Raw genomic sequence first — 23,914 nt, forward strand, 5'->3', positions numbered from 1 at the left:
AGCTGTTCTTGCCATAATATGGACTTGGTCTTTTACCAAATAGGGCTATCATCTGTATACCACCCCTACCTTGTCACAACACAACTGATTGGCTCAAACTCATTAAGAAAGAAAGAAATTCCACAAATTAACTTTAAAAAAAGCACACCTGTTAAATGAAATGCATTTCATGTAGCTACCTCATGAAGCTGGTCATCAAGGAAAAGGGTGACTACATTAAAGAATCTCAAATATTTTGATTTGTTTAACACTTTTTTGGTTACCACATAATTTCATATGTGTTATTTCATAGTTTTTATGTCTTCACTATTATTCTAAAATGTTGATAATATTAAAAATAAATAAAAACCCTTGAATGAGTAGGTGTGTCCAAACTGTTGACAGGAACTTTACATAAATGGCTTATATCATATGACGCTGTACTTGCTATAAAGTCAGACACCTTAAGTTGTTCATAACGCAAATCAAATTTAATCAAATTTCCAAATCAAATCAAAAGGCTTAATGATGTAAACACAAATGTATTTAACTTAGGGATTATCAGTAAACAGCGAAAAAAAATAAACCATGCATGTTTTTTAATTTAGATTTTTTTTAACAGAAAAAATACATGAATCTTCAAAAAGTTCAGTAAACCAATTACATTGAACAAGACACAGGGCTTTGAATAGTGTAGCTTGTCCCTGAGCTGGCGGACGGATGGTTCTTGCCTCTTCCTGCTGGAGGTATTGCATGTTGGTTCCAACCTTAAAAGTAATAACAACAAAAAGTTAGCAGGTTTTCTAAGAAATGCTTTTGTCACACCATCTTGATAAAGGCATGTTTGTGCCACGACAGAAACTCTAAATTGGAAGATGGTAAACTCCATTAAATTCATATTATTATATTGCTCTTTCATTTACAAATCTCATGACATGTCTATGAGACATAGCTGTATCTAGAGGGATTTGTATTTAGCTGAGTCTGCTAGATAACTCAGTATCGTCTAACTAGCAATTGCTGTGAAGTCACTGAAATTATTTTAAATAACGAAGGAGGTAGCTACAGTATATAATCTAAATCAACACTTAACTACTACAAAGTCATTTAAATAACAATAAATAAAGGTTAACTTACTGTTTTTTCGCTGTCCAGTGGCAGCACAAGTGTCATTGCTCCTCCTGGCACCAGAGGGCAGCAGAGACCGCCCTAGAGACTTTTATTGGACTCAGGTGTTGTCACGCCCTGGTCTATATTTATTATGTTATATTCATTTATTGAGTCAGGCCAGGGTGTGACATGGGTTTATTTGTAGTGTGTTTCATCTTGGGGTTGTGTGGGGTGTATAGATTAGTCATTGGCTGCCTGAGGCGGTTCTCAATCAGAGTCAGGTGATTATCGTTGTCTCTGATTGGGAACCATATTTAGGTAGCCTGGGTTTCACTGTGTGTTTGTGGGTGATTGTTCCTGTCTCTGTGTTTGTTGCACAACTCAGGGCTGTTTCGGTTTTTCGACGTTTGTTGTTTTGTATTGTTCGTGTTTCATCAATATTAAAGATATATCGAACGAATCACGTTGCATTTTGGTCCGATCCTTATTCCACCTCTTCATCAGAGAAGGAGGTAGAAGAAAGCCGTTACAGAATCACCCACAACAAACGGACCAAGCAACGTGTCAACGGGCAGGAGCCACAGGAGAAGCAACAAAGGCAGCAACAGCGATCACAGGACTTCTGGAATTGGGAGGAGAAATTGTTCGGAGAAGGACCCTGGAATCAGCCTGGAGAATATCGCCGCCCCAAAGAAGAACTGGAGGAGGAGAGAGCTGAGAGGCGCCGGTATGAGGAGGCAGCGCGGCGACGCGGATGGAAGCCCGAGAGTCAGCCCCAAAAATTTCTTGGGGGGGGCTCAGGGAGAGTATTGCAGAGTCAGGAGTCAGACCTGAGCTCACTCTCCCTGTTTATTGTGAGGAGCCAAGGAGGAGACCAGAACCAATGTTGGAGGTGAGCGAAGCAGAGACTGTGAAGGAGTTAATGGGGAAATTGGAGGAGAGAGAAATGATGGAGTTGCTGTGTTGGTGCTTTTTGCATGGAATTCGCCCGACGGAACGTGTCAGGGATTTAATGGCACCTGGGTCTGCGCTCCATACTCGTCCTGAGGTGCGAGTTAGTCGGCTGGTGAAGCTGGTGCCAGCCTCACGCACCAGGCCTCCTGTGCACATCCCTAGCCTTGCACACCCTGTGCCAACACTGCTCTCAAGATCTCCAGTGCTCCTTCACGGTCTAGCCCATCCTGTGCCACCTCCACACACCAGCCCTCCGGTGGCAGCTCCCCGCACCAGGCTTCCTGTGCGTGTCCTCGGCCCAGTACCACCAGTGCCAGCACCACGCATCAGGCCTACAGTGCGCCTCGCCTCTCCTGCGCTGCCGGAGCCTCCCGCCTGTTCAGCGCTGTCGAAGCCTTCCTCCTCTACAGCGCTGCTGGAGTCTCCTGCCCGTTTAGCGCAGCCAGAGCTGCCAGTCTGCATGGAGCAGCCAGAGCTGTCAGTCTGCATGGAGCAGCCAGAGCTGCCAGTCTGCATGGAGCAGCCAGAGCTGCCAGTCTGCTTGGAGCAGCTAGAGCTGTCAGTCTGCATGGAGCAGCCAGAGCTGTCAGTCTGCTTGGAGCAGCCAGAGCTGCCAGTCTGCATGGAACTGCCAGTCTGCATGGAGTTGCCAGTCTGCAAGGAGCTGCCAGTCTGCAAGGAGCTACCAGTCTGCAAGGAGCTGCCAGTCTGCAAGGAGCTGCCAGTCTGCAAGGAGCTGCCAGAGCTGTTAGTCTGCATGGAGCAGCCAGAGCTGTCAGTCTGCAAGAAGCCGCCAGAGCTGTTAATCTGCATGGAGCAGCCAGAGCCGCCAGTCAGCATGAAGCAGCCAGAGCTGCCAGTCTGCATGGAGCTGCCAGTCTGCATGGAGTTGCCAGTCTGCAAGGAGCTGCCAGTCTGCAAGGAGCTACCAGTCTGCAAGGAGCTGCCAGTCTGCAAGGAGCTGCCAGTCTGCAAGGAGCTGCCAGAGCTGTTAGTCTGCATGGAGCAGCCAGAGCTGTCAGTCTGCAAGAAGCCGCCAGAGCTGTCAATCTGCATGGAGCAGCCAGAGCCGCCAGTCAGCATGAAGCAGCCAGAGCCGTCAGTCTGCCAGGATCTGCCAGTCAGCCAGACTCTTCCAGATCTGCCATTCAGCCAGACTCTTCCAGATCTGCCAGTCAGCCAGACTCTTCCAGATCTGCCAGTCAGCCAGACTCTTCCAGATCTGCCAGTCAGCCAGACTCTTCCAGATCTACCAGTCAGCCAGACTCTTCCAAATCTGCCAGTCAGCCAGACTCTTCCAGATCTGCCAGTCAGCCAGACTCTTCCAGATCTGCCAGTCAGCCAGACTCTTCCAAATCTGCCAGTCAGCCAGACTCTTCCAGATCTGCCAGTCAGCCAGACTCTTCCAGATCTGCCAGTCAGCCAGACTCTTCCAGATCTGCTAGTCAACCAGACTCTTCCAGATCTGCTAGTCAACCAGACTCTTCCAGATCCGCTAGTCAACCAGACTCTTCCAGATCCGCTAGTCAACCAGACTCTTCCAGATCCGCCAGTCAGCCAGGATCTGCCAGAACTGCCAGCCTGCCGGATTCTACTGCCTGGCTGGGCTTCCTCTCAGTGCTGGGCTTCCTCTCAGTGCTTGGGCTTCCTCTGTCCCGAGCTGCCCCTCTGTCCCGAGCTGCCCTTCTGTCCCGAGCTGCCCCTCTGTCCCGAGCTGCCCCTCAGTCCAGTGGTTCTGAGTGAGGTACAGGCCATGGTCGGCGGCGAGGGTGGACAATCCTAGGACGCGAGGAGGGGGGACTAAGACATTCATAGAGTGGGTTCCACGTCCCGAGCCGGAGCCGCTGCCATGGACAGGCGCCCACCCGGACCCTCCCTATTGTTTTGATGTGCGTCCGGGAGTCCGCACCTTAGGGGGGGGTTCTGTCACGCCCTGGTCTATATTTATTATGTTATATTAATTTATTGAGTCAGGCCAGGGTGTGACATGGGTTCATTTGTAGTGTGTTTCGTCTTGTGTGGGGTGTATAGATTAGTCATTGGCTGCCTGAGGCGGTTCTCAATCAGAGTCAGGTGATTATCGTTGTCTCTGATTGGGAACCATATTTAGGTAGCCTGGGTTTCACTGTGTGTTTGTGGGTGATTGTTCCTGTCTCTGTGTTTGTTGCACCACTCAGGGCTGTTTCGGTTTTTCGACGTTTGTTGTTTTGTATTGTTCATGTTTCGTCAATATTAAAGATGTATCGAACGAACCACGTTGCATTTTGGTCCGATCCTTATTCCACCTCTTCGTCAGAGAAGGAGGTAGAAGAAAGCCGTTACAGGTGTGTCTTATTATTTCATGATTGTGTCGCTGTTAAATGAGGTGTGTTTTCTGTGGTCCTTTGTAGAAGCTTGAATTGATTACCGTGTGCATTTGTTTCCTGAGTGAGTTTGAGACTTAGTGTTTGATGTTTTTTCAACTGTACTGTGATCCTGCGGCTACAATATCTCAGTAAAGTATTATGTTTACCCTTAACCACTGATTTCTCGTCTGGTCTCTTCTCTGCAACTGGGTCCAACCTTACCACGTCATTGCAAGCTTCTGCCTCCAGAATGGACCCAGCAGGGATCAGCCAGTTCAGGAATGTTGTAACCCACCAAGGAGGACTGCTGGGGCGGCAGCATTAACAACTCTCCCAAATATCAGAGAACCTCCGGGCACATACCAACTTCCTCTAACCACAGTCCAATCCCAACCCAGGAGGAGACTATGCCCAATTTTTATCGCCCAGTGCTACAGGCGTCACTGTAATTCCTCCATGGAACCTACACCGGGAACCCAAGATCCCAGCCCCTAAGCGGTATGATGGTCACCTGGGAGGATGGAAGGGGTTCCACGCCGATCGGGCCATGATCGCCTACATCATCACTCTACTCTCGGGCGAAAGCGCAAACTGGCTCAAACCAGAATAGAAAGAGGAGTGGGAAGCCCCGGTGCACAACTGAGCAAGAGGAAATGTACATTAGAGTGTCTAGTTTGAGAAACAGACACTTCAAATGTCCTCAACTGACAGCTTAATTAAATAGTATCCGCAAAACACCATTTTCAACGTCAACAGTGAAGAGGCGACTCCGGGATGCTGGCCTTCTAGGCAATGTCCGGTGGCAATTTTATTAATTGTTCAACAGTCTTATGGCTTGGGGGGTAGCAGCTGTTGAGGAGCCTTTTGGTCCTGGACTTGGCACTCTGGAGTAGCAGATAAAACAGTCTATAACTTGGGTGACTGGAGTCTCTGTAAATGTTATGGGATTTCCTCTGACACCACCTATTTTATAGGTCCTGAATGGCAGGAAGCTTGGCCCCAGTGATGTACGGGGTCATACACACTACCCTCTGTAGCGCCTTGATGGTGCAGCTGTAGAACCTTTTGAGGATCTGAGGACCCATGCCAAATATTTTCAGTCTCCTGAGGGGGAAAGGGTTTTGTTGTGCCCTCTTCACGACTGTCTTGGTATGTTTGGACCATGATAGTTCGTTGGTGATGTGGACACCAAGGAACTTGAAACTCTCAACCCAACTCTCTAAAGCCCCGTCAATGTAAATGGGGGGCCTGTTCGGCCCACATTTTCCTGTAGTCCTTGATTGGCTCCTTAGTCTTGCTCACATCGAGGGAGAGGTTGTTGTTCTGGCACCACACTGCCAGTTCTCTGACATCCTCCCTATAGGTCGTCTAATCGTGGCATTGTTTAAATTGACTAGTGATCCATTTATTAAAGTGGCCAGTGATTGGGTCTCAATGTAGCCAGCAGCCTATCTGACTTAGTGATTGCTGTTTAGCAGTCTGTTGGCCTTCAGATAGAAACTGTTTTTCAGTCTCTCTGTCGCAGCTTTGATGCACCTGTACTGAACTGGCCATCTGGATGGTAGCGGAGTGATGCATTGTGCAGACCGCACCATCCTCTGGAGAGCCTTGCGGTTGAGGGGGGTGCAGTTGCCGTACCAGGCTGTGATAAAGCCCGACAGAATGCTCTCGATAGTGCATCTGTAAAAGTTTGTCATGGTTTTGATGACAAGCCAAATTTATTCAAGCCTCTTGAGGTTGAAGAGGCGCTGTTGCACCTTCTTCACCATGCTGTCTGTGTGGGTGGACCATTTCAGTTGGTCTGTGATGTGTATGCCGAGGGACTTAAAACGTTCCACCTTTTCCACTGCTGTCTCTTCGATGTGGATAGGGGGGTGCCCCCTCTGCTGTTTCTTGAATTCCACAATCATCTCCTTTGTTTTGTTGATGTTGAATGAGAGGTTGTTTTCCTGACACCACACTCTGTGTGCCCTCACCTCATATTTGTCGGCTGTCTCGTCGTTGTTGGTAATCAAGTCCACTACTGTTGGGTCGTCTGCAAACTTGATGATTGAGTTGGAGGCGTGCATAGCCACGCAGTCGTGGGTGAACAGGGAGTACAGGAGGGGGCTGAGCACGTACCCTTGTGGAGACCAAGTGTTGTGGGTCAGCGAAGTGGAGATGTTGTTTCCTACCTTTACCAACTGGGGGCGGCCCGTCAGAAAGTCCAGGACCCACCACCTGGGGGCAGCCCGTCAGAAAGTCCAGTACCCAATTACACAGGGAGGGGTTGAGACCCAGGGCCTCCAGCTTGATGATGAGCTTGGAGGGTACTATGGTGTTGAATGCTGAGCTATAGTCAATGAACAGCATTCTTACATAGGTATTGCTCTTTTCCAGATGGGATTGGGCAGTGTGCAGTGTGATGGCAATTTAATCATCTATGGACCTGTTGGGGTGGTATGCAAACTGAAGTGGGTCTAGGGTGGCTGTTAAGATGATATGATGAGATGATATGATCCTTGTCTAGTCTCTCAAAGCACTTCATGATGACAGAAGTGGGTGCTCTGGGGTGGTAGTCAATTAGTTCAGTTATCTTTGACTTCTTGGGTACAGGAACAATGGTGGCCATCTTGAAGCATGTGGGGACATCAGACTGTCTACGCAAGACTGAAGGTTTCAATGGACTGTTTGAAAATGCGAATCACATTTTATATACCATACCATCTGTACGTTCTGTCTGATGTCCGCGATCATTTGATCTGGTCATTGTGGATCGGTTTTCTAAATCCTGACGTCTCCTTCCTTTGCCCGGTCTCCCTACGGCCCTACAGACTCCGGAGGCCCTGTTCACCCACGTGTTCCGGCACTACGGGGTGCCTGAGGATATAGTTTCTGATCGGGGTCCCCAATAAACGTCTAAAGTCTGGAGGGCGTTTCTGGTACGCCTGGGGTCTCGGTCAGCCTCACCTCAGGTTTTCACCCCGAGAATAATGGGCAGGTGGAGAGAGTTAAACAGGATGTGGGTACGTTTCTGCGGTCCTATTGCCAGGACCGGCTGGGGGAGTGGGTGGCTTTAATCCTTTTGGCGGAGATGGCCCAAAACTCCCTCCGCCACTCCTCCAATAACCTATCATCTTTTCAGTGTGTGCTGGGTTATCAGCCGGTTCTGGCACAGTGGCATCAGAGCCAGATCGTAGCTCCTGCAGTGGATAAATGGTTTTGGCACTCGGAGGAAACATGGGACGCTGCCCATGTGTGTCTACAACGTGCCATCAGGCGGCAGAAGATGCCGACCACCATCGCAGTGAGGCCCCGGTGAGACCGGGGACCTGGTCTGCCTCTTCGCCTGCCCCGCCGGAAGTCTGCGGTTTGTGAGGCCATTTAAAGTCCTGAGGATACTGATTGAGGTTTGTTATAAGTTACAACTCCCCCCTGATTACCGTATTAACTCCTCGTTCCATGTGTCTCTCCTCGGGCCAGTGGTGGCTGGTCCGCTCCAGCAGTCTGAGGTGCGGGGGGTTCCTCCGCCCCCTCTGGACATCGAGGGGTCCCCGCTGTATACGGTGAGAGCCATCATGGACTCAAGGCATCGGGCGAGAGGCCTCCAGTACCTCGTGGAGTGTAAGGGGTACAATCCGGAGGAGAGATGCTGGGTGCCGGTGGAGGACATCCTGGATCAGTCCTTACTGCAGGAATTTCACCATCTCCATCCGGATCGCCCTACGTCTCGTCCTCCGAGTCATCCCCGAGGCCGGTCGACGTCACCGGCTTTCTAGTCAGCACCGATCCATGTTTCATTTTCGTTTTGTCTTCATTATACTCACCTGGTTTCCATTCCATAATCAGTGTTCCTTATTTAACCCTCTGTCTTCCCCGGTTGTTTTGTGCGTGATTGTTTTTGTCAAGTGGTTCCGTGGACGTGATCCGTGAATGTTTATCCTTGTTCGATTATTGTTGATATTTATTTTTTTTTGTATTTTTTATTTTTTATTTTACCCCTTTTTCTCCCCAGTGGTATCCATTGTTTTAGTAGCTACTATCTTGTCTCATCGCTACAACTCCCGTAAGGCGCTTGGGAGACACGAAGGTTGAAAGTCATGCGTCCTCTGATACACAACCCAACCAAGCCGCACTGGTTCTTAACACAGCCCGCATCCAACCCGGAAGCCAGCCATGTGTCGGAGGAAACACCGTGCACCTGGCAACCTTGGTTAGCGCGCACTGCGCCCGGACCGCCGCGGGAGTCGCTGGTGCGCGATGAGACAAGGACATCCCTACTGGCCAAGCCCTCCCTAACCCGGACGACGCTAGGCCAATTGTGCGTTGCCCCACGGACCTCCCGGTCGCGGCCGGTTACAACAGAGTCTGGGCGCGAATCCAGAGTCTCTGACTGCACAGCTGGCGCTTCAGTACAGTGCCCTTAACCACTGCGCCACCCGGGAGGCCGGATTATTGTTGAATTTGAGTAAATATCGTGGCTTTACTCATACCTGTGTCCTGCACCTCACTCCGCCTTATTCCATTCACCTAGAACACTGACACAGTTGCCTTGATAAAAGTGTTTTGTTGTTATGCACTATCCTCAAACAAAAGCATGGTATTTTTTCGCTGTAATAGCTAGTGTAAATTAGACACTGCAGTTAGATTAACAATCATTTAAGCTTTCTGAACATATAAGACGTGTCTATGTCCCGGAAAGTTGGCTTTTGTTTACAATGCCGTTCTCGTCAAATATCACATATTGAGCAGCAACTGTCCCGATTTCATGACACTGATCCAGTTGTTCCTATTTATATGAAATTTGCATTTCATTTAAGTTTTAAAACATGTTCCAAGGTCGAATAAATGCCCCCAATATGAATCACTATATTTGGAATATTGGCTAAGAGCAAGAACTATTCTGGGTGCCGCAGTAAAAGTATTGTAGGGATTACTCGGTTCAGTAGAATGTATACAGTGCATTCGGAAGTATTTAGACCTCTTCACTTTTTCCACATTTTGTTACGTTACAGCCAAAATTATGTTTCCTTATCAACCTTCACACAATACCCCATAATGACAAAGCAAAAAAAATGGTGCAAATTTATACAAGTAAAAAACAGATACCTTATTTACATAATAGTCAGACCCTTTGCTCTGAGGCTCGACATATAGCTCATGCACATCCTGTCTCCATTGATCATCCTTGAGATATTTTTACAACTTTATGTGGTAATTTCAATTGATTGGACATGATATGTAAAAGCACACACCTGTCTATATAAGGTCCCACAGTTGACAGTGCATGTCAGAGCAAAAACCAAGCCATGAGGTCGAAGGAATTGTCTGTAGAGCTCTGAGACAGGATTGTGTCGAGGAACAAATCTGGGGAAGGGTACTAAAGAATGTCTGCAGCATTGAAGGTCCACAAGAACACAGGGGCCTCCATCATTCTTAAATGTAAGAAGTTTGGATCCACCAAGACTCTTTCTAGAGCTGGCCGCCCAGTCAAACTGAGAAATCGGGGGAGAAGGGCCTTGGTCAGGGAGGTGACCAAGAATACGATGGTTACTCTGACAGAGCCCCAGAATTCCTCTTCGAAGATGGGAGAACCTTCAGAAGGTCAACCATCTCTGTAGCACTCCACAAATTGGGCATTCATAGTAGAGTGGCCAGACTGAAGCCACTCCTCAGTAAAAGGCACATGACAGCCCTCTTGAAGTTTGACAAAAGGCATCTAAAGAACTCCCAGACCATTAGAAACAAGATTGCATGGTCTGATGAAATCAAGATTAAACTCTTTGGCCTGAATGCCAAACATCACGTCTGGTGAAACCTGGCTTGCTAATCACCTGGCCAATACCATCCCTACTGTGAAGCATGCTGGTGGCAGCATCATGCTATGGGGATGTTTTTCAGCAGCATGGACTGAGAGACTAGTCAGGATGTAGGGGAAGATGGACAGAGCAAAGTACAGAGAGATCCTTGATAAACCTGCTCCAGAGTGCTCATCATCTCAGACTGGGGCAAAGGTTCACCTTTCAACAGAACAACAACCCTAAGCACACAGCCAAGACAATGCAGGAGTGGCTTCGGGACAAGTCTCTGAATGGCCTTGAGTGGCCCAGCCAAATATCTCCGGAGAGACCTGAAAATAGCTGTACTGCGACACTCAACATCCAACCTGCCAGAGCTTGAGAGGATCTGCAGAGAAGAATGGGAGAAACACCCAAAGACAGTTGTGCGAAGCTTGTAGCATCATACCCAAGAAGACTCTAGGTTGTAATTGCTGGAAAACGTGCTTCAACAAAGTACTGAGTAAAGGGTCGGAATATTTATGTAAAATGTGATTATTTGTAATAAATTTGCCAAAATTTATAAAAAAAACAGTTTTTGCTTTGTCATTATGGGGTATTGTGTGTAGATTGATGAGAAGAAAAAATAATAATTTAGTACATTTTAAATTAAGGCTGTAACGTAACTGTCACGCCAGGTCTATATTTATTATGTTTATCCTCATTTATTGGGTCAGGCCAGGGTGTGACATGGGCTTATTTGTGGTGTGTTTCGTCTTGGGGTTGTGTGGGGTGTATAGCATAGTCTATGGCTTCCTGAGGCGGTTCTCAATCAGAGTCAGGTGATTATCGTTGTCTCTGATTGGGAACCATATTTAGGTAGCCATATTCTTTGAGTGTTTTCATGGGTGATTGTTCCTGTCTCTGTGTCTTCACCAGACAGGACTGTTTAGGTTTTCACGTTTCCGTTTGTTGTTTTTGTATTGTTTGTGTTTTTTTGTTCTTCAATAAATATGTCTCAAAAGTACCACGCTGCATTTTGGTCCGCTCCTCTTTCAACAGAGGAAAGCCGTTACAGTAACAAAATGTGGAATAAGTCAAGGGGTTTGAATACTTTCTGAATGCGCTATATAGTGTCATTTGGAGTGTTGTATTCTTCGGCCGGGTACAGGTCCTCCACTCACTGCACCTGGCTGGGAACAGCTGGCTTCCTCCACTCACATTCCACATCCATACGGAAGATATTGTGAACCGCCAAAATAGAGCCATGCCCATGTGGTAGAGAGAATCCCTTATCTTATAGAGACCTGCCAAGATGTTAAATGCCACATGACTTTCAATGCATCATGTTGAACATCTTGAAATGCATTTGTTGTAAGAAATGTGCTTTATAAATGAAGTTTGATTTGATTGATGACATTACAGCTGTGGAATATAATAAACTGTAACTTTTACATGTAGACAAGTGCAGATTTCCATCAACTTTTAATTAATCATTTGGAATTGTATCACCTGACATATCAATCGTATAGTGGGTTCCTATAGATCCAGACTGTGAATGCATGAACCACTCTGAATAAATAAATACTGTGCCTTTGTCTCTGGTCATGAAACTACAATATGGGCTGGATGTCTTAACAAAGTCAATTCTGAATGACAATAGATTTTTAGATTCATTCTCATCAATGACAACATTCTAGAACTAATTATTCACTCATCAAAGTCTGTTATCAGGGGTAATCTTGTAATTTATTATATAATTGATTTAAGTTTCTCTTTCCTTGTAGAATGTTGACAGCTGTACAGAACACATTGCATTTCTAAGATACTCTAACTTTATCACTCATGCTGGCCCTGACCAAACTGACAAGTTGCCCCTCACTATACATGTAGCTGCACTTCTCCGCATGGCCAGACACACATCTTCCCCACTTTTAATGCACTTTTGCTCATCCTTGAAAAATGCCAGGTCTGAAATAGACACCAAAGTCGACATACTGAACAAACAATTATCTAGGCTAATTATCTTATTAACTACGTAAACCATCTACTGCTCTGCTAACTAAAGTGTACTCAGTGGCTAGCTAAGACAGGGAAAGGGGACATAAGAAGTTAATGGATTGGACAGAGGTCTCTGATCGCAATGGTGAACGGTAGCTGAAGTGTCAGCTAGAGATGGCGTGCAGGAGCTTCCTGCAGGAATTTGTAGTCTTGCTGAGGTCTTCTCTGTTGCTAATTAACATTTCAAATTCTTTAGATTTAATTGAAGAAAATATATTGATAAAAGTCACCTTGTCTAAGAAAGAATTACACCATTTACCAAAACGTCATGCCAGTGTAAACTTACACGAAATGCAGACCTTAAATTAAGTAGTTCTAAAATCCCAAATGAATGGAGAAAAAAATTATACAGCTAGGTTTTATGGGTATTACGACACGTCTACTGAGCCGGAATATTTACTTTTGGAACAGAGCATGCAGTGCAACGTCAAATAGATGCATAACATGATATCAAGTCACAACAAGGCCGACTTCAAATGCTGACATCAATGTGAACATAACCTGAACATAAAACAGCTGACAGCGAATGCAAACTATGTATTGAAATAAAAGGCATGCATCATAGGACTTAATTAGGCCTGCAATTGACAAGGACGCATTAAGACAAACAAACTAGTCGAAAGAATGATGAAAATCACGAAATACGAAAATAAAAATCTACACATTTAGGCCCGTGGCGTGGTGCACCGTGGCGTGGTGCAGAATGGACAGCGCCTCTGTCCAGTAGCCAGCTTTAAAACTTTTAGTTTGTGGGGAGTTAGACATTTTTTTGTGCAGTCTACAATGAGTAGATGAATATCATAACTTTCAGACAGATCTTTAGAAATGGTAGGATCAATTGTAAATTGGCACTATACATGAAAAAGGTTACCGACCCCCTGCTATAGGGTACGCGTATCAGGTATGAAGGTAAGACCTCAGATGCAGACCACATCAAATAAAAAATTGTTTAATATTCCAACAAGGGCTTGCAAAAGACAGGTCAAGGCAGGCAGGGGTCAGTAAACCAGAGGTGGGGCAATGGTACCGGGTGGCAGGCAGGCTCAGGGTCAGGGTAAGGCAGAGTGGACAGGCAGGTGGGCTCGGAGTCAGGTAAGGCAAAGGTCAAAAACAGGAGGGCGAGAAAAGAGAGACTTGGAAAAGCAGGAGCTGAGACACAAAACACTGGTTGACTTGACCAAACAAGACAAACTGGAAACATACAAACAGAGAACACAGGTATAAATACACAGGGGATAATGGGGAAGAAATCAGGGTGTGACAATATGAAGCCATCCTTGTGGAAATATGTGTATTGTCTCGTTGTACTGCATTCAGAGATATTCCTCATAATGTATGCGCTCAGATAATTTTTGCATTTGCCTGTCTGCATTATTTGCTAGGGAAGGAAAATATTCTGTGAATATTGAAGCATTGTGTATAAACAAGGTGGTGCTGAATATTTTGAAACATTGTATCAATGTACAAAGCTGCCAGAGAATATAGAAACATTTTATAACAACAAGGCGGCTCCGAGAATAATGATATTGCAACATTGTAGCCAACAAGGAGACGGCTCAATCAAATTTTTGGCCAGGCCAGCTCGTCTCGGTCTTATATTATTTTGTTGCCTCCGGGTGCTCATTATATATATATATATAAAAACTGCCCTACGTCCATGCTATAGTTAAATCATTTAGCCATATTTTATGACTTTTTGCCAGCAAGATTGATCTGTTAGAATATCTAATTTTAATTCAGGATGATGGACGAGTAAGACTGATAGACTGATAGGTGGAGCTGTATTATACCAGAGGCAGGTAGGCTACAGGTAAGGATTAAGGATGCAGGCAGAGGATGATGATGATGAAGTAAGCCCACAGCAAGAGGTTTAAAAAAAAGTTAGCACAACTAAGTAATCATAAATTATTTGCATTATCTCAATTATCATTCTGTCACTGCATGACAATGCACATTTGTTATATCCTACAATTGTTGTCTTTGAAGCCAAAAACATGACATGCAAGTTGTTAAACTGTGTTTATTTTCAAACCATTAGGCCTACATGAAGCAAAATGACACTAGCCTACTGGCAAATTAAATAAATCATAAATTAGGCCTACAGCTATCACAACCTATATTTTAATAGCAATAATATAGCTTTTGGTTTCGAATAGCCACCAAAAAGGAGGACTGCCCACATCCCAAATCCCAATGAAATTAACCCCTTGCTATCAGATTACAACCAGGTTTACAAGGCCAAATTCAAATGCCGGAATAAAATCCAAAGCAATTGGAGCACTGCCTAAACGGCTAACCGGCAAAGGAAATGGCATTGTCTCTGTTCTCTGCTTTCTAATGCTTCGCATGGTCCTATAGCCAGCCATTTAATACACTAAACAGCCATTGCATTTTAATCTGGATTGGAATGATTTTATCTACTTTTTTTTGTTGCCTGCTTTTTGTAGAGGGTGTTGAGCTACAATTGACGCCCCTGCTGATACAGACTTTAACTCCGTATATAGAATTTGGTATTTTATACAAAAATGTCATTGTTCACCATACGATATTGTCATTTCACATTTGAGTGTTTCTACTTTAATAGTAAGTCATTGAAATGATTGGCAATATCAAAACATTTTGTTATAAATTACCCAACATCTTCAATGAACGATGGAGATTAATAGTTTTTTCTGCTTATGATATCATTTAACCTTTTCAGGTCTGAGTTCCAAATATCTCTAACTGTTGCCCCCAGCGTGAGTTTTTTTGTGCTCGTGATGTCAGATGTCTCATTGTTCCAAAATTTGATTATTACGCAACAGGACAGTTAACCCGCGCTGCCCCTCAAACCAAGTCACACTGCCTTCTAATTATCTATAGGCTATGTTTCAACTCATCAATTGAAATTATTGTCTAACAAGTTTTATTTTTTAACATCAGTTTGAATCGAGGTGTATTCCGCCTCCTCATTAATTCACATAGAAGTAGCCCATTACACTGTTGCAGACAATTTCTGTTTAAGGCTTTACTGAGCTGGATAAACTTCTCTCTTCGAGGAGAGGCCCAGCACTTCCGCAGTATTTCCCCAGATCAAGGATGCAGACATTTGCGCATCTCCAGTCAGAACAAAACCTGCACAAACTTTTTCCACCTGGCATATTTTCCATCTGACTCCGCTTTGCCGTCATTGTTGTTTTCCTGACTAATAATAACTTTGGACATGCGTACATTCCTATCAACGTAAATACCTTATTACGTTCTGTATATCATGTTGTCATTCCCACTGTAGCACACCGTATGGAGCATAACGTATTCTTGGTTTAAATCACATTTTGAAGTACTGATGACAAATCATTAATTCCGATTCTTCCATTGTTTGTACTGGACACGTGACGTGTAAAATATTTTTGGAAGGTTGTAATGATTATAATGAGCTAATGCTAATCTAAATGCCAGCTATGGGTGGCGCCATTTTTGTTGACATCAGATATTACAATAAAAATCGAATAAAAATCAAATCAAACTGTATTTGTCACATGCGCCAAATACAACAGTTGTAGACCTTACTGTGAAATGCTTACTTTACAAGCCCTTACCCAAGAAATCAAAAGTATTTACTAAATAAGCTAAAGTAAAAAATAAAAGAGCAGCAATAAAATGACAATAACGAGGCCATATACAGGTCATACCGGTATCAAGACAATGTGTGGGGTAAAGGTTAGTCGAGGTAATTGAGGTCATATGTACATGTAGGTAGGGATAGAGTGACTTCAAAGACAGTATATAATAAACAGGAAGTAGAAGCAGCATAAAAAATTAGGGGGGAGAACAATGCAAATAGCTATTTGATTAGCTGTTCAGCAATCTTATTGCTTGAGGGTAGAAGCCTTTTGGACCTAGAATTGGTGCTCAGGTACCGCTTGCAGTGCGGTAGCAGATAGAACAGTCCATGACTAGGGTGACTGGAGTCTTTGGCAATTTTTTGGACCTACCACTGACACAACCTGGTATAGAGGTCCTGGATGGCAGGAAGCTTAGCTCCAGTGACGTACTGGGCCATAAGCACTACCCTCTAGAGCCTTGTGGTTGGAGGCCGAGCAGTTGCCATACCAGGCAGTGATGCAAACAGTCAGGATGCTCTTGATGGTGCAACTTTTTGAGGATCTGAAGACCCATGACAAATATCTTCAGTCTCCTGAGGGGGAATAAGCATTGTCGTGCCCTCTTCACGGCTGTCTTTGTGTGTTTGGACCATGATAGATGGTTGGTAATGTGGACACCAAGGAACTTGAAGCTCTCAAGTGGCTCTGCTACAGCCCCGTCAATGAAAATGGGGGTGTGCTCGCCCCTTCTTTTCCGGTAGTCCACAATCATCTCCCTTGTCTTGATCATGTTGATGGAGAGGATGTTGTCCTCGCACTATACTTCTAGGTCTCTGACCTCCCTCTAGGCTGTCTCATCATTGTCAGTGATCAGGCCTACCCCCGTTGTGTCGTCGGCAAAATGACACAACATTTGTTTGAGAATGTTGGAGTCGTGCATGGCCACGCAGTCATGGGTGAACAGGGAGTACAGGAGGGGACTAAGCACACACCCCTGAGGGGCCTCCCATGTTGAGGATCAACGTGGCAGATGTTTTGTTGCCTACCCTTACCACCTGGGGGCAGCCCATCAGGAAGTCCAGGATCCAGTTGCAGAGGGAGGTGTTTAGTTCCAGGGTCCATAGCTTAGTGATGAGCTTTGAGGGCACTATGGTGTTGAATGCTGAGCTGTAGTCAATGAACAGCATTCTCACGTAGGTGTTCCTTTTGTCCAGGTGGGAAAGGGCATTGTTGAGTGCAATAAATATTGCATCATCTGTGGATCTGTTGGGGCGGTATGTAAATTGGATTTGGTCTAGGGTTTCTGGGATGATGGTGTTGATGTGAGCCATGACCAGCCTTTTAAAGCACTTCATGGCTACAGACGTGAGTGCTACAGGTCGGTAGTCATTTAGGCATGTTACCTTGGTGTTCCTGGACTATGGGACTATGGCACAGGGACTATGGTGATCTACTTGAAACAGGAAGGTATCACAGACTGGCCCAGGGACAAGTTGAAAATGTCAGTGAAGACATTTGCCAGTTGGTTAGCCCATGCTTGGAGTTCACGTCCTGGTAATCTGTCTGTCCCTGCGGCCTTGTGAATGTTGACCTGTTTAAAGGTCTATGGCGAGCGTGATCACATAGTCGTCCGGAACTGCTGGTGCTCCAATGCATGCTTCAGTGTTGCTTGTCTCGAAGCGCACATGTAATTTATATGTAATTTATTTTGCTCATCTGGTAGGTTTGTGTCACTGGGCAGATCTCGGCTGAGCTACCCTTTGTAGTTCATATTAGTTTGTATGCCCTGCCACATCCGACGAACGTCGGAGTCAGAGTAGTAGGATTCAATCTAAGACCTGTATTTACACTTTGCCTGTTTGATGGTTCATCTGGGGGCATTAGGGGAATTTCTTATCAGCCTCCGGATTAGAGTCCTGCTCCTTGAAAGTGGCAGCTCTACCCTTTTACTCAATGTGGATGTTGCCTGTAATTGGGGTATGTACGTATGGTCGCTGTGGGGACAACATCATCAATGCACTTATTGATGAAGCTGATGACTGATGTGGTATTCTCCACAATGCCATCGGATGAGTTTTGTAATATATCCCAGTCTGTGCTAGCAAAACAGTCCTGTAGCTTAGCGTCTGCGTCATCTTGAGAGAGTCACTGGTTCTTCCTGCTTTAGGTATTGCTTGTAAGCAGAAATGAGGAGGATAGATTTAGGGTCAGATTTGCCAAATGGAGGGTGAGGAAGAGTTTTGTATGCGTCTGTGTGTGTGGAGTAAAGGTGGTCAAGAGTTTTTTTCCCTCATGTTGCACATGTGACATACTGGTAGAAATGAGGTAAAACAGATTTAAGTTTCCCTGCATTCAAGTCATAGGCCACGAGGAGCACAGCCTCTTGGTGAACATTTTCTTGTTTCCCTATGGCTGTATACAGTTCTTTGAGTGCGGTCTTCATTCCAGCATCGGGTTTGTGGTGGTAAATAGACAGCTATGAAAAATATAGATAAACTCTCTTTGTAAATAGTGTGGTCTACAGCTTATAATGAGATATTCTACCTCAGGCGAGCAAAACCTTGAGACTTCCTTAATATTAGATCGTGCACCAGCTGTTATTGACAAATACACACAGCACGCCACCCCTTATTTTACTGGAGGCAGCTGTTCTGTCTTGAAGATGCACGGAAAAACCAGCCAACTGTATATTATCCATGTTGTCGATTAGCCACGACTCGGTGAAACATAAGATATTACAGTTTTGAATATCCCGTTGGTAGGATAACCTTGAACTTGAGTGTCTTCTCTTCACGCGAATGGCGGGGATTTGGGCCTTCGCGTCCGACTCGTTAAAGTTCGAGGTGAGTAATCGCTGTTCTGATAACCAGAAGCTCTTTCCGCTCATAAGAGACTGTGGCAGAAACATTAGGTACAAAATAAGTTACAAACAATGCAAGAAAACACACACAAAACAGCACAATTGGTTAGGAGCCCATAAAACGGCAGCCATCTCCTCTGGCGCCCTCATATCTTGACGAGGTCAAGGGATGATTCACTCAACTGAATTAGATTGTAACTATTGTTACTCGGGGTTGCCAGCTCAGGCCCCTCTTTCCAGTGGTTTTATTTTGATTTAGCTTATAAACTTGTCCTGTGTTTGCCATCATTTATTGATACATTCCCCAACATAGTAATATTTCCTGCATCGGTTCCCCACATGATACCTTGTCCCATTTTAAACCCCATGGACTTTAAATCCCCTACAAATGAAATTAACCCCCCTAAAACGCTTTCTTAAAATCTGGCAACCCTGTTTAGCTTTTGCTCTACAGTTAGGCTAGGCAGTAGGCTTGTATTCGGGGTGATGATCTGTGAGGTGATAACATTTTATGTACTTTGTGATTTGTCAAAAACTGTTAAAGACTTGTGCTCTGGTTATTGTATACAAGTACAATGAAGATATGTAATATCCTGAACAATATTAAATTTCACCCTTGTGATTGTAAACAATTCTAGCTCTTAGGTCTCTAACTTATGTTTTATTTTTTTGGTCAGCACGACCTGTTATTTAGACTGTGTGATGCTTGGATTATGAAGTTCGCATTTATCTTTTACAATAAAAGGTGGAATTGAGGACTTACGTTGTGAAGACTTTTATTTCCCATCAGTACAAAACATTGTTTAGATGCTTTTCAGACAATGCTGTTTAGACACGTTTGTTGCATCATACGTTCTGTTGCTACAGTTTCATTCACATATATGCGATGGAATGCCATAGGAGCCGCACAACAATGATCACAAATATGTGATCGTAAACATCAAAGGGTTAAGGTACTCCAAAGTATTTTTCCATCGTGTTTTATGGTGTTTGATAATATCATTTCTTATTTTTGTTAAGTTTAGTCACAACATTTCTCAATTTACAGTATGTAAACCAATCAGCTGAGGAGCTTGACTTGTTTACCACCTCTTTAGCATAATTTCTTTGAACTAGACAATGTTTTAATTGGTCATCATTCCAGGGGGCGGTAACAGTTCACAGTTAGTTTCTTGTCAACCATTGGCAAGAATAAATAAATAAATACTTCCAGTGCTGCATCTGGATTCACTCCCTCACACATCAGACCAACATACATTTTTTTATATCTTAAAAAAAAGGTATAGCATGTCTTGAGAAAACATTTTGTATAATCTCTAATAAATTACTTTAGTCCCAACCTTTGGCACTTTGGCTTTCCATGTTATTGCCATAATATTATGGTCACTACAGCCAAAGGAAAAACTGATACTGTATGTTGTAATGATGATTCGGATAAACAGACGTCATCAGAGCGTGCAACTGAACAGTGTACTGTCTAGATTTGGTTTGTTGTTTTTATGAAATAGTTTTGAATAAATAGTTTTTAATCATAGCTAAAGTTTTTATTGCTACAGATTCCACGACGTGGTTACAGCTGGGACCGTAAGATTGTGTTCCGGAATCCTGTTAAGTAGCAGGTAGCTGCTAGTCGTCACAAAAAAATGAGCAGCTTAGGTAAGAGATCCTCCGGATGCTCTCTTGGCTGTGAGAAAAGTATAACCTTCTTTCTAAGTATACTGACCTTGATGTAACCCAGGCAATCCGAATATTAGAATATGCATATAATTGTCAGATTCGGAGAGAAAATACTCTAAAGTTTCCAAAACTGTCAAAATATTGTATGTGAGTATAACATAACTGATATTGCAGGCGAAAACCTGAGGAAAATCAAACCAGGATGTAGCTTCTATTTTGAAAGCTCCATATTCCATAGCCTGCCTTTGCTCCATTGAAAGGGATATCAACCAGATTCCTTTTCCTATCGCTTCCTCGAGGTGTCAACAGTCTTTAGACATAGTTTCAGGCTTTTATTTTGAAAAATGAGCGAGAAAGATAACATCACGTTAGTGGAAGGCTGGGTGTTCACATGAGTTTTGCTTGTGCAACAGAGTGGGACAGCCATTGTCTCTCCCTCTCCTATTGATAAAGCGATAATCCCGGTTGATATATTATCGATTATATATTTTAAAAATAACCTGAGGATTGATTATAAAAAATGTTTGACATGTTTCTGTGGACATTACGGATACTATTTGGAATTTTAGTCTGCGATGTCGTGACCGCTCGAGCCTGTGGATTTCTGAACATAACGCGTCAAACAAACGGAGGTATTTTGGATATAAACATAATCTTTATGAAACAAAAGGAACATTTATTGTGTAACTGGGAGTCTCGTGAGTAAAAACATCCCAAGATCATCAAAGGTAAGCGATTAATTTTATTGCTTTTCTGATTTTCGTGACCATGCTACTTTGATGCTAGGTGTTCATAATGTTTTGTCTACTGATCGATAAACTCACACAAACACTTGGATTGCTTTCGCTGTAAAGCATATTTTCAAAATCTGACACAACAGGTGGATTAACAACAAGCTAAACTGTGTTTTGCTCTATTGCACTTGTAATTTCATGAAAATTAAATGTGTTAAGTAATTTTATTTGAATTCAGCGAGTGTTGATGAAAATGATCCTGCTAATGGGATGGGGTGCATCAAGAAGTTAAGCTCAAGTCTACAGACAATGGGAGACTGGACACTCACAAGGCGTAGGAGATCGGGGAGGCAGTCTGGCCACCCTTCATCTATCCAAGAAGATCTGATTGAAAAAGGAATTTATATGTTTAAAGTAATGACTAAAGAATCACACCCTGAAACATATTTAATGGTGTGAAATGTATTAGAATAATTAGACTAAAATCCAATATTAGAAAATAAGACTATAATCCAATAATGTGTGTGTGGGACATGTTAAGAGGGAGAAATGTATGGTTGAGAAAACAGAGGCTGGTAGACATGACCTGGTTATGGCTCTGAAAAAGCTGACAATAGGAAAGAGGGCCCTTCCAAGGCCTCTCTGATCTAGGGAGGAGAGGAACAGCGAGAAACTGCCAAGGCTGGTAGAAAAGTGTGTGTGTGTGTGTGTGTGTGTGTGTGTGTGTGTGTAAGTGGGGGTGGAAGTTATAAAATGACTGTTTGCATGTTTGACTTCAGAATGTTCTCTGAATAAATAACCAACGTTTCGCAGAAATCTGGGACTTTGCCTAATTCTTATGAACCCTAGATGTACAACCTAGGGGGAATTGGTCAAAGCGATAGTGACTGTTATCATCATTGGGATTGAAAATTCTCTTGACAACTTGGTCCTCGAGTCAGATCTCAATACCTGTTTCTGTCATCCCACGGGATGGCCGAAATGCATGCACGGGCAGATCAGAGATCCATAGATTAAAGACCTGGCCCCATTCTGAGGGTTCTTTACAGGCAGGTGGCGAACTGGTACACGACAGAAACGGTGACGAGATCCAACCAAAGTTTGAATCTCAGCTGCAAGGATAAGGTCAGTCATCTTTATTCATTAGTTTGGGGGTTAAGTTTAAAAACTCGCTTAAATTACCAAAAGAAACTACCCTGTATTGAGATAGTCCGAGACTGTTGAAAATATACAGGGGGAATTGAACTTGAGTATTGGTGTAGAGATACATTAAAATAATTAACAGATAGAAATCCCGGAAGGACTGAACTTGTTGAGTATTGGTGGAGAGATACATTAAAATAATTAACAGATAGAAATCCAGCTAGGCTTGAACTTGTTGAGTATTGGTGTAGAGATACATTAATAAAATAGTTAACAGATAGAATAATCCTAAACCTTTCTTAATTGGATTTCTAAGAACATGCATAGGTAAATAACAACCATATAACCCTATACCGTATAGGAGAATTTAGAAAGAGAACAGAGGGAGCAAAGAGAAAAAAAAGTTACTAAGAAAGAAGAAGTAAGTAGCCAAGAGTATCTAATGGCCACTCTAAGAGAGATAGCCGAAAAGGGTGGAGGTGAGAAAAGACAAAGAACTTTGAAGAGAGAAGACAGAGAGGGATCTAAATGTTACAACTGTAGCAAACCATGCATGCACTGCGATAAGGTGGGCCACTGAGGTTGTCATTCTGTGTGGTCACAGAGGAAGGCTGTGCGTCATTGGCTTCAGCTCTGAGAACAAACCCCTCCCATCTGAAAGAGCTGGACCTGAGCTACAATCACCCAGGCGATTTCGGAGTGCAACTGCTCACTGCTGTACGAGGGGATCCAAACTGCAGACTGAAGAAACTCAGCGTGGACCATAATGAAGAGTGTTATTTGAAATCAGCACTCAAGAAATATGCCTGTGAGTTGACCCTGGACCCCAACACAGCACACAATGACATGACTCTATCTGAGAAGAACAGGAAAGTGACACGGCTTGAAGATGAGCAGTCGTATCCTTATCACCCAGAGAGGTTTCTGTTCTGGAAACAAGTACTGTCCAAAGAGCATCTGACTGGGCGCTGTTACTGGGAGGTGGAGTGGAGAGGCCTAGAGGCTCACATAGGAGTGGCTTACCATGGACTTGACAGGCAAGGACGGGGTGATGAGTGTGGGCTTGGATACAATGACAATTCCTGGGCTCTCAGTTGTTATAAAAACTACTTCACTACCAGGCATGATAAGACTCCCACTACCATTCCTATCCCTCCTTCCAGCACCAACAGAGTAGGAGTGTATCTGGACTGGTCAGCCGGCACTCTGTCCTTCTATAGTGTCTCCTCTGACACACTGACTCACCTGCACACATTCCACACCACATTCATTGAGCCACTCTACCTAGGAATTCGGCTTTGGTGTCATGATTCTGCAGTGTCCCTGTGCCAGATAGAATAGCCTGTTCCTACAGTCCTCCTACAGTCTTCTCCCTGCCCATCTTTAGAGTCCCTGCCCAGTGAGTCCCCAGCACACATCCCCCTTGAAAATAAAAAACAAACATCTAGCTTGCCTAACACTCACACTTGTCTTTTCTTACCAGCACTGACTTTGCTGATAGCTGTTTTTAAACGTTTTACTTACTATGACTGTGATATGTGGTTGTCTTAGCTACCTTAAGTACAAACTGTAAGTCGCTCTGGATAAGAGCGTCTGCTAAATGACTTAAATGTAAAATGTAAATGTAAATCACTGAGACTGTAGAAAGAAAAAGAACAGAAAGGACAGGGGGAAAAGGCAAGAACAGATAGAAGGAAGGGCAGACAGAGAA

The 23,914-nt window shown here is 44.1% G+C and overlaps 1 protein-coding gene across 1 annotated transcript; it reads left to right on the forward strand.

Annotated features, from left to right (window-relative positions):
- The first annotated feature begins 7,607 nt into the window (after positions 1–7,607).
- LOC135553176 (tripartite motif-containing protein 16-like) lies at positions 7,608–23,805 on the forward strand. Its single transcript, XM_064985344.1, has 3 exons — positions 7,608–7,737; positions 7,851–7,991; positions 22,772–23,805. The coding sequence occupies exons 1-3, from the start codon at positions 7,608–7,610 to the stop codon at positions 23,542–23,544; spliced, it is 1,044 nt and encodes a 347-aa protein (XP_064841416.1). The 3' UTR covers positions 23,545–23,805.
- Positions 23,806–23,914: the final 109 nt, after the last annotated feature.

The sequence above is a fragment of the Oncorhynchus masou genome, chromosome 2 (assembly GCF_036934945.1).
Source record: "Oncorhynchus masou masou isolate Uvic2021 chromosome 2, UVic_Omas_1.1, whole genome shotgun sequence".
Classification (NCBI taxonomy): domain Eukaryota; kingdom Metazoa; phylum Chordata; class Actinopteri; order Salmoniformes; family Salmonidae; genus Oncorhynchus; species Oncorhynchus masou.